General features: G+C 43.3%; 1 protein-coding gene across 1 annotated transcript; it reads left to right on the top strand.

The window, feature by feature from the left end:
* The first annotated feature begins 587 nt into the window (after positions 1 to 587).
* On the top strand, positions 588 to 10,849 carry rgs14b (regulator of G protein signaling 14b). The gene is made up of 16 exons (XM_056276764.1): positions 588 to 677; positions 2,788 to 2,809; positions 2,958 to 3,109; positions 3,301 to 3,393; positions 4,813 to 4,956; positions 5,068 to 5,247; positions 5,449 to 5,530; positions 5,656 to 5,756; positions 6,005 to 6,223; positions 6,414 to 6,487; positions 7,560 to 7,686; positions 7,782 to 7,863; positions 8,607 to 8,659; positions 9,155 to 9,248; positions 10,455 to 10,715; positions 10,833 to 10,849. The coding sequence occupies exons 1-16, from the start codon at positions 633 to 635 to the stop codon at positions 10,847 to 10,849; spliced, it is 1,746 nt and encodes a 581-aa protein (XP_056132739.1). The 5' UTR covers positions 588 to 632.
* The last annotated feature ends 493 nt before the right edge of the window (positions 10,850 to 11,342 follow it).

The following is an 11,342-nucleotide window of genomic DNA, read 5'->3' as shown; positions in this document are numbered from 1 at the left end:
TGCTTCGCCTCAGTGGATAGAGGGTGCCCTTGCCATGGCTGTTATATGTTAACCATTGGTTTGGTGCTGTTTTGATAATCGGCAAAGCTACAGCCCCGTTTATGTGAGGTGCTAAAGGGAGACATTACATGCTTTCCCCCCACGCAACATTTGTCTTACACAGGTGCACGTTTGAGTTCTCAAAAAAGTAAAAAAAAAAAAATCAAATAAAAAAATTAAAAAAAGCCTCACAGTCAGGCAAATTATCCATAGACGTTTATTGTTGATATTGTTGCACCTCTCTTGGCATTTTACTAAATACTATGGTGGCTGTAGTTTATAAAGCGTCTTATTATGAGGCATGGAAGTACAGCAATATTTGGAGAAGAACACTTGGTTTGTCTCTTTCTGCCCACATCAGAGGGTTGTTTTTTTTCTTCAAGAAGCAGACTTGAGAACAGTTTGATCATAGCAACCATACTTCCTCTTTTGTGGCTTGTTGCCATGGCAAGACTTCTCTTTTGGGCAGGAAGTGACAGGAAGCCCCAAGTGATGAGGTTCTGACAGTATATGAACTTTGGGTGGAGTACGCCACTGTGACCCACCAAGACTGCACACATCATTTAGGATTTTGGCCAGGTGCTCGAGACGACATGGCGAAGAACAATAAATCTTTGGGGATTCCTGTTGGTTACATGGTGAGTTGACATCGGTCAGCCCATCAGACTTGGCTTGATTCGGCATTTATGTGTTTGCAGTTCAAAATGTTTGTTGAAGGGGGCATGACTTTTGATAATGATGATCACGATTATACTGTAGATAATGGCAATAGCCAAGTTACATCCATGGAGGATGCTCATTTTCTTAATTAATGCAGATAGAATGCGTTATGGGTGTTAATAGCTGTCTTGTAGTGTTGTTGGCGATGATTATGTTGATTGCTTCCTTTCACAAGGATCTTTACCTGTATTGTTAGGTATTTCCGTCTATACTTTTAGACTTGTTATATGACAAGATGGTGTGGTTTTTTTTGCTTGTATATAAGCCTGTATTTTCTGTCTCCATTCTGCCTGATGAAATCCTTGGTGATGGCAGACATTGTCAGGCGGTGAAGCTTCACTTGGCTGCTACTGAAACAGGCTGGCCCTGCTTGAGTCACAAATGGAAATTGAGCCATGCCTGTGTGACAGTCTGTTGTGTGTAGGCAGACTTGGCCGTAGTCTAATGGCTGTGGAGACTGTTGTGTTTCCTATATATAGGTTTGGTTCTACCACAGGTGTGAATGTCTATGTTAAGATGTTCTTCGTAGATGGTTGAAAGGCCGTAGCTGTTTCTATGGTTTAGCAAATATGGGTTTAGTCACGGTGGCACAGTGGTTAGTGCGGTTGCCTCACAGCAAGAAGGTCCAGGGTTCAAGCCCCGGGGTAGTCCAACCTTGGGGGTCGTCCCGGGTCATCCTCTATGTGGAGTTTGCATGTTTGCCCTGTGTCTGTGTGGGTTTACTCCGGGTGCTCCGGTTTCCTCCCACCATCAAAAAGATGTGTGTGTGTGTGTGTGTATGTGTGTGTGTATGTGTGTGTGTGTGTGTGTGTGTGTGTGTGTGTGTGTGTGTGTGTGTGTGTGTGTGTGTGTGTGTGTGTGTGAGAGAGCCCTATGATGGCCTGGCAGTCTGCCCAGGATGTCTCCCCGCCTGCCGCCCAATGACTGCTGGGATAGGCTCCAGCATCCCTGCAACCCTAAGAGTAGGATAAGCGGTTTGGATAATGGATGGATGGATGGGTTTGGTCATCTGAATCTCTGTGAGTTGCATTTTATAAGAGCTGGCTTACAACTGGAGTAGTAAGAAACTGCTCAATAGTTGACTTTCATCCTCTTCTTCTCCTTGGATATTGTTCTTTCTGCAGTATCGTTGGAAGATGGGATAGTAACTTCTAAATGGAGCACGGATGAGTCGGTTATGTTTGTGCTTGATTTTGTGCAAGTCACAGATACTGTGACCAAAGCCTCACAAAAGGGAACAGTCAATCTCAACAGTCCTACATTCCAATTTCCTCTGGACTGAAATCATTCTTCATCATACTATCTCTAAAAAAAAGAAAGAAAAAAAAGAATGAAAGAGTGAAATATAACTGCAGTGAGGTTTGTGGTAGTTTGAGTCCCCCAACATTGTTGATTGAATCAGATGTCTCTTTGTCTCAGTGCAAGTTTGTATCAACTGCACAAGTGTTGTTAGTGTCTATGTGAAAGCTCCTGTAACAGAATTGAAAAGGAAGTTTCACAAGTTGTGAATCAAAGCTGTGGTATGCACTGAAAGATGAATGAGAGAGTTTACATCAGCGGCACACCCTCTTCCGGTGGAACCTGCAGCCTTGACTGGTTGCACTGCAGTTACAGACGAGTGGCAGAATAAAAACACAAGTGTGCAGCTGGCCTTCTGTCATTTCCTGGATCCTGAAACGGCATGTTTTGTGCTTTTGAACGTGTATAGTGTGGCTGTGCTGTCATTCCACAATCCCTGATGATATTATTATTAACATTTCAATGGTTTATTTCAATCTTTTTGCTGTAATATTATGTCATGGAGCAACAGATCCGGAGCACTCTTAGTGTTCATGGTTCTAGTATTGACAATTATTAATCATGGTTTGTGATATGTTGAGGGAAGACAAACCACCCCAGATTTACACTATAGATTGCTAGCCCATGATGGCCCTGTTGGGATTTAGCCCTCGTTATAATCTGTCCAGGCTTTACTTCATCTTACTTTTGTCAAGATTACAAAAAAGCCTTTTCTTTTCCTCTTTACAGAGCCAGGCAGTGTCAGATGGAGGTAAGCAAGCATGTACATGCTGCCAATATTGGGTAGTTCTTTTTCTGAGAACTGAGCGTGTCTGTGCATGACTCCCAAAGCATAAGGTTGAGTCACCTTCCCAGTCATGCTTAGTTTCTGCTTTGCTAACAGCACGCATGTGTTTCAGAGTTGAACATGTCAGTGCGGGGCTGTGGAGGCAGCAGCTCCAGTCTTCCAGGGACTCAAGCTGGTGAGTCTGGCCAAGCAAACAGCGTGCTGAGCTGGGCTGTCTCCTTTGAAAAGCTGCTGGAGGACTCCGCCGGAGTTCGTTACTTCACGGTGAGACACACCCACACACAAAGGTACAGGTAAAGTTCATTATAGCGTCGCTTGACTCATTGTCTTCAATGCTTCAGATGTTGATTTTTTTTTTTTAACCAAGAACATTACTCATCTTCCCTCACTCCCTATTAGAAGTAGTGCGTTGGAGCCCATTTGTGATCTGTTTGTGTGCATTTATGTTTCAACAGGCCTTTCTGAAGTCCGAGGTCAGTGCAGAAAACATCTTATTCTGGAAGGCCTGTGAGAGGTACCAGAAGATTCCTGCTACCTGTTTGAAGCAGGTATAGTGGCATTTTTCCTCATTAGTGTTCAAGAGTTTCTTCCTGATATATATGTGATGAATACCTTGTCATTTATAATGCAGTGAGGTGTTGGCTGTACATTTCTCATAATGGGCTCCCAGTGTTTCTATTGGACTTATAAAACCTCAGCTTTGGATTTCCGCAAGGCATTTTTGCAGCCACCAAGAAGCTAGAGTATGGCTGGTGTGAATCCAGGTAGAAATAGTGACCAATACTGCCCAAAAACTCATAAGCAAGTACCGTGTGGCACCAATTTGCTGTTGAAATTAGTTTTTACACTAACATGTTCTCATTTAGCAAATGCTTTTATCCAAAGGAACTTATATAAGACAGTCAGCAATTGGCAGGTAAATTTTTTTTCTCCCTTTTTGGCCAATTACCCCACTCTCCCGACAAATCCCGATCAATGCTCCACCCCCTCTGGCAATCCGGGGAGGGCTGCAGACTACCACATGCCTCCTCCAATACATGTGGGGTTGGCAGCCACTTCTTTTCATCTGACAGTGAGGAGTTTCGCCAGGGGGACGTAGCGCGTGGGAGGCTCACGCTATTCCCCCAAGTCCCCCCCCCCCCCCGAACAGGCGCCTTGATCGACCAGAGGAGGCACTAGTGCAGTGACCAAGACACATCCACATCCAGTGTCCCACCCCCAGACTTGGCCAATTGTGTCTGACCGAGCCGGAGGTAACACGGGGATTTGAGCCGCCCATCCCCATGTTGGTAGGCAACGGAATATTCAGATTTCAGATTCGGATTCAGACAACTTTATTTATCCCAGAAGGGCAATTCAGTTCCCACAGTCCACCTAGGCATACACAAACTCACAGACAAGCGGCAATCATCACTATGTCGGAGACAACAGATAGATCAGTACATGGGCAAGAGATGCACACTGCCCCCCTCATGTGGCCCTGCATGCAGACTCACACGAGGACTAGGCGAAGGGCAAAAATCCATATAAGTCAAAAGAATAGAACAATAAATAAACAAATGAAGCATTCCAAAATGCATTGCACACCACATTCCCCCACTACAGTCAGTGAACGCACAGGCCCACAAGCCATGTGAAAAACAGACAAGGTAATAAAAACAGATAAGATTAATTTTTATGAATGCCACCTGCATGCTTGGCAGATAAATTTTTATGTTGCCAACTGATATCATGGATTGCTGTCATAGGCAAAAGTGAATGGCGAGTCAAGTGCATTTAGTATGGGTGTGTGTGTGTATGTGTTCAATAGGCAGTCACTTGCAATGCAGTACTATATTTCTCCTTATGTGACGGAGAAGACATCCTGTTGTTATAAAGAAACAATTATTTGCCTGCTCATATACATTTCTGGAACCCTAGCACATGTTGCCATGGGTTTGAACTTAACAGTACTATTGATTTCTTAGCTGAAGGAAGCAGCTTATTCAATCTACCAGACATATCTGGCTGACAGTGCTCCTTGCTCAGTCAACATTGACGACACAGCTAAGATGGAAGAGAAGGATCTAGAGCATCCTACACCTGATATGTTTAACAAAGCCCAGGCACAGGTTTGTTAGTAATCCACACACACTAAGACGCTTGTATCAACACAATTTTTGATACACATTTGCCAACATTACATATAGCTGATATCTTTTCCTATCCCTGCTTTGTTCCAGATCTTTAAGCTGATGAAGATGGACAGTTACAGGCGCTTTGTACGTTCCCCTCTCTACCAAAGCTGCACCTTGGCTAGTGTAGAGGGCAAGCCTCTGCCCAGTCTGTCCTGTGAACCCTGCTGTGTGGGATCTTGGGAGGATATGACCAACAACAGCCCAACTTTAAGGAACAACAAGAAGGTACAGTGGAGAAAAGTGTGTGTGTGTGTGTGTGTGTGGGGGGGTAGTTAAGGGAAGGGGAGAAAAAACATGGTGGAGGGACAAAAGGGTCAAGTGATGGAGCGAAACTAAAATCAAAGCTACCGAGCTTGTCTGCAAGTTAACTGTGGGGGTGATTGGTATTCACTATAATGCAAGTGGTTTTTATAACTTTCTACACAGAACAAAAAAACGTTTTCAAGCAGCAGTTCAGGTGCGAAGAGCAGTAGAGAGAAAGATCGACAAAAGAGGGGATCCTGGGGAGGTAACACCTTTTAAATGGCAGTTTCCTTCTTGTGTTTTGTGTCTTATATTTCTAAACACATTGTGCTCAAAGGGTAATGCTTCTCTTTCTCTCCTTTGCCTCCTGCCCTGCCTCTGAAGCGGTAGATATGTCCCAAGCTCATGGCATGGTTTACCGCAAAGAGTCCCAAACCTCCGTCAAATCCACTAGCAGTGTAGAGCTGGGCTCTCTCTGCAGGCAGATGGATGTAAGTGCACTTGTCAAGTGGCTGTATAGCTGGAGTTGGCCTGTGTAGTGATGACGGAATGATTTTTTTGACTTGTGTGTGTGGGCGTGATAGTGGGAACTTTTAATACTGTGTATATGCAGCGAGAAACAAAAGGGCTTAGAGAAAATCATGCTAGAGAGTTATGCACTTTGCATGTTTTTTAATAAAATTATTTTCCTGTTCCTCCACCTGTCTTTCCTCCTTTGCCATCGATACCCCTGCTTCAGGATGGTGCTTCCACTCCTCGCTCCCCAGAGCAATTTGGTGGAGGTGGGGGTCGCCTGGCAGTGGAGGGGGGATACTGCTGTGTCTATCTACCAGACGGCAGTGCTTCCCTGGCCCCCACTCGCCAGGGCATGACCCTTAGAGGCATGCTGTCTGGCCTGTGTGAGAAGAGAGGTTTCCCCCTGAATGACATCGTCATCTACCTCCACGGCAATGACAAGGTCAGCAATGGGTTGCTCTGCTTCCTTCGTCTGCTTTCCCCTTAAATATCTGGGCATCATCCTCTTGCCATTTGAGCTTATCTTCTCACCATCTGGTTCTTTTTATTGCTACTGCAATTTTAATCTCGTTTCTGGTTATTTTGAACATATCTTGTGAGATGATGGGTTATGTGTGCTCTCCCTCCAGCAGCCCTTATCTCTGGACCAGAACTGCTCAGTACTGAGAGACCAGCAGGTCTCCCTGGATCTCAGGGTGAAGTTTGTGTGAGTCACCGGTGGCAATTCTTCCAGTTCTTCCTCTGTCTTTCTCACTAACACATGCTGTCACCCTCCCCAAATTAACCACTATCTCTCCATGCTAGATGGAACTCGAGTTTTCTCACCTTTTTTATTTGCACCTCTTACAGCAGAAATGGCCGTCTTATGTCAGCTTAGCTGGAGATTAAATCTTTACCGTGAAAACAAGGATATCTGCAAACAGGGGAAGATTATTTTCACTTGTTAATGCAACTTTACATCTTCTAGTTATTTTCTTAACAAGTGACTGTGGTTTGAATAAGGTGGATTACCGCATGTTAGCATCAAGATGATTCTATTTATTGGTTTAGTTAGTTTAGTCTATTCAATAGGGAAATTGCAAATTAATATGCATTTCTGTAAATGTGCCAGAGTTGGCTTTGAATGTCTAATTAGCATCTGTGGTCCCTGGACAAATGGCAACCTAGAGGTAAAGGTGGATTTAAAAAAAAATGCATACAGAAGCACACAATAAGCTAGAAATGGCTAAACTTAGGGTAGCATTAGCAAATAGCATGTACAGTACATAAGATGTGAAATATATCAATTCCCTTTCAGCCAGAAAGTCACAATAGGACATCACAACATATAGACCAGTGGTCAAGAAAACAACTGGATGACATTAAGAGGGAAAAAAACAAACATTGGTTAATAAGACAGACATAAATAATCACTAGACAATTATTAAATACATAAATAGAGAAACTGTTACAGTGATACTCTTGCAAGATGGTGACAGAAACTGTACCTGTACTGTATTGAAAGTGAAATTATATTACTGCACAGCATTATTTTGAATTTTTTTTTAAGAAAAAAACTAGATTACCTCATAACATTAGTTGCCTTTTGCAGCGAGGACCTGTAGATGGGATTTACACAGTTGTAACAAGTAGGTAGAAAATTATCACTTTCTCTGGTTGTGAAAACATCTCTGCAGTTGACTAAATATGCCTAGAACGTCATCATGCAGTGTACTGGTGTTAATAGGCTGCAATTTGAAGTATTGAAGATTGTCAGATTTATTTTTTATTTTTTTCAGGCTAGATGTGGTTTTCACTGGTAAGACATCGGTGATCATGGTGAAATCCAGTAAGACTCTGCAGGATGCCCTGTCTGTGGTACTCCAGAAACACCAGCTCAAACCACAGGACACAGTGGTCACCATGGTATGTGATGTGTGTGTGTGTGTGTGTGTGTGTGTGTGTGTGTGGTAGCCGAAAGTAGTAGAGATGTATATAAATGTGTGTCTTTCTTTTTCCAGAGTGGGAGTAATGTGCCTTTAAGCATGAGCACAAGTGCATATAAACTAGCCAATAAGATACTGCTGCTTGATAGAATCAAAGGTAATTATGCTCTACTCCTCAAAATATATAGTGGCACCACTGCACAGGTCATCTGTACCACTACACTGGTCATCAGACCTGTGTAGTGGTGCAGGCTTCCTTGGCTCTCCTAGATTTGAAGTTTGCCTCTCTGTCATTTCTGTTGCCCTGCATTCCCTCTTGGTGAGCTTTGTGTTTCCCTGCCTCTCACTTAGATGGCAGCAAAGAGGAAGAAAAACAAAACAAAAACCCATCTCTCCCCAAACTCCACTTTAGCACTCTCACCTTCCATGTCTGTTTTACCACTTTTCCTCCCCTAGTGTTCTCTCTGTCTCTATCTACCCTCCCCCCGTACTATTTTGTTGAGTGCTGATGTCAGAGTCCATTTGGCTTGTTGAGCGCTGTGTCACTTTGAGTTCACTCACCTCCTCCCTACTGCTGAGAGACCAGACCCAACTTCACTTTTGATCAGCACTCACTGCCTCAGCTCCACTCACTTCATTTAGATGGTCACAAAGAGAAACTAATGGGTAAAATTTATTGGATTAGGGGGGCTGTATCCCAAGAAGCCCAGTTTAATCCCTGTCAGGGATGTTGTATCTGAGTCATTTCAATGGTTAGCACAATGGACCACTCTACTCACTGTGTTAGCTGAAAGAGTCTGCGGAGGAAAAAAAAAAAAGTAATGAACTTATCTATGCAGATTGGACTTTGTGTTCCCCATCAGCAGATTCTGATTTCTTTATTTGATGTGATATGATCAGGAAAAGACCAGAACAACAGTTCCAAGCCACGTGGCCAGACTCCATCTATACAGGTGAGGCATTGCTCAATGGCCCTGCAGCCACTCGGAACATAAAAAAAAAAACAACAAAAAACGAATAAATTGTATTGCTTGCATTAAGAAACTTCCCTTTAGAGGTCAATAATAAAACTCGTAATAGGGGCAAAAAACAAAATCATGATTTTGTAACCTGGTTTTTCAGTGTTGTGATTTTGGAAATAAAATACTGTATATGCAAGCTAGTTTTGGAATAACTGAAGCAAAAAAAAAAAAAATTTTTTTGGATTTGTTCCTGATTAGTTGTGATATATGTAGATAATGGTGGTGAGTCCTACTTTGAAATGCATTATTTGAATATCTTACTTATAGATAAATTTCTGGAAATTTTTTTTTCTGTTCAACATTATAGCCTCTGAGTTTTTATTTATTTATCTATTTGAGCAGCTAAACAAGCCCGTTTGTTTGCGGTCCTAATTAGCATTTTGTAGAGCTGTTACTCATGTGCTTCTTATTCTGCCATGGTACCAGGGCCAGGCAGCGAGTCCAGCTTGTATGGAGGCCGGGTCATCGCTCCATGAAGAAGGAGCCAAGACCAAGCCCAGTAAGAACCACGACATGGATGGTAGGGCTCCCCTAGCAGTATCTAGTCAGAACAGAAGGACCACATTTGGGTGGATCGGCACCACAAGTCTCCTTGCAGATGTATTAATTTGCTTTTAATTAGTTTCCATCCCAGACAAGTCAAGTATTCTTGTGCCTAATTCCGTTTCACCCCACTTACGGTTTTAGACTTGAGCGCTGGCACACTTGTGTGACGTGTTTTCGCGAAGCACTCAAGTCCACGCTCGCAGCCAATGTGCTCTGAGGCAAACCAAACAATAGAGACACACTTGGATGATGTCACATGCTAACTGCCTTAAAGTAGAAGCCATGGCAACGAACCCGCAAAAATGCTCAACATGACTGTCACTGTTAGCTGTCATGGTGTTCAAAGTAATTTGCCGCATCCGTCGTAATATCTTACTATTTTAAGACTGTGGTGGGGGGGGGCTTTTACATTGTTGACTTTCAGTCAGCAGTCACTAGCCATCTTCTCCCATGTGTTGCCGCTGTTGATGTTGTGTTTTTTAACATTTCAGTTGTCACTGGCAGGTGTCATCTATCTTACGTCACTGACGCAATGCATTAAGGGTTATATTCTTGGCACACGATGAGTTTGGAGCAATATTAGCAGAAGGGCACATTATGTGCACATCGAGTGCACTGAGTTGTCATTTTCGGGGGTTGGGACATGTAGGTCAGTTGAATCGGCCATACTAAATTGTCTAGGTGTGTGTGTGTGTGGGGGGGCGCCGCCCTGTGATGGACTGGCGGCCTGTCCAGGGTGTGTCTCCACCTGCTGCCCAGTGACTGCTGGGATAGGCTCCTGCGACCCTGAGAGCAGGATAAGAGATTTGGATAATGGATGGATGGATGGTACACTACATATTTGATATGCGGCTCAAGAACGGGAAGTTAAGACTGCAATGCCACAAGTGAGGGCAATTGGAACAGACCTACTGACTAGTTTTCAACCCATGGTCTGCCATAGTTTTGTGGGTTGACCTGATTTATGGATAAAGGGCTTTTGAAATGATTTTCTTTTACCCCTCCTAGTCATTTTTCTTGCTGTCAGTTTGCTACGAATTAGATACTTATTTACACAAACTTCAGGAAGATAATTGCATGAATAATGCATCATTATCTTAGGTGTTTGGGGGGGGGTGCAATTTAATTTATCTGAGTGAATGAGGGGGGATGGCCATGATCCTTCTGTCGTCTGTGTCAGGGTTGCTGGAGATGCTGACAAGGGCTCAGGGCTGCAGGGTTGATGACCAGCGAGGCCTCCTGACCAAAGAGCACCTGGAGCTGCCCCTATTCCTCCATCTTCCCTTGGACCAGACGTCTGAGCCGGAGCAGAAAAGGGACGGAGAGGAATCCACAACCTCCGGCTGCACACACACCAATGTTGAACCTAAGGACCATATTCCATCAACCTCGTGCTCAAATGGAGGAACTGAGAGAAGTGGTGGATCCGCCAGCTGTGAAAGTAAAGACGTAAAGGAAACAACGCTTTGAATGCCTTTTTTTTTTTTAATGTATTAGCAGGTTACCGCTGCCTATGTAAAGACAAACTTTGACGAACCTCTTTTGGTGTTGTTGCCAGGTCGGGACGACAACTAATTTTCAAATCCAAAACAAAACCGGTCACGCACTTTTTTCTCCTAACTGTTTATGAACCAGCTCTGATGGAGCAGTATGCCAGCATCTCGGGGACTAATTATAGACCTCATTATTAGGCCTATGATGAAAGAAAAGAGTTTAAAGAATAATTTTAAAACACTACACACCTATTATGGGAAAGTATGACTAGATGTGTATTGCTAAAATTGTATTTCAAAAATATTTAAGTAAAAAGGGATACAACTACAATAATCCCCGACAGATTTACTTTAAAGCCTAAAACCTTCCCACCAAAAGAGAAAATCGTCTTATCTCTGGTGAATATTGAGTTGGGAGTGATGCTCCTCAAGAAAATGCTTTCTCCGCAAATGGGAAAGCTACTAACGTCTCAGATTTTAGACCAGTCTTTCAGAAACCATCCCAATTACTTGCAAATGTTTGTCATGTTTGATGCCTCATATTGTTAAATGCAGCTATTTCTCCTGTCATTGTT

The sequence above is a fragment of the Lampris incognitus genome, chromosome 1 (genome assembly GCF_029633865.1).
Source record: "Lampris incognitus isolate fLamInc1 chromosome 1, fLamInc1.hap2, whole genome shotgun sequence".
In the NCBI taxonomy this organism is placed as follows: domain Eukaryota; kingdom Metazoa; phylum Chordata; class Actinopteri; order Lampriformes; family Lampridae; genus Lampris; species Lampris incognitus.
This window is presented reverse-complemented; position numbering and strand designations above follow the sequence as displayed.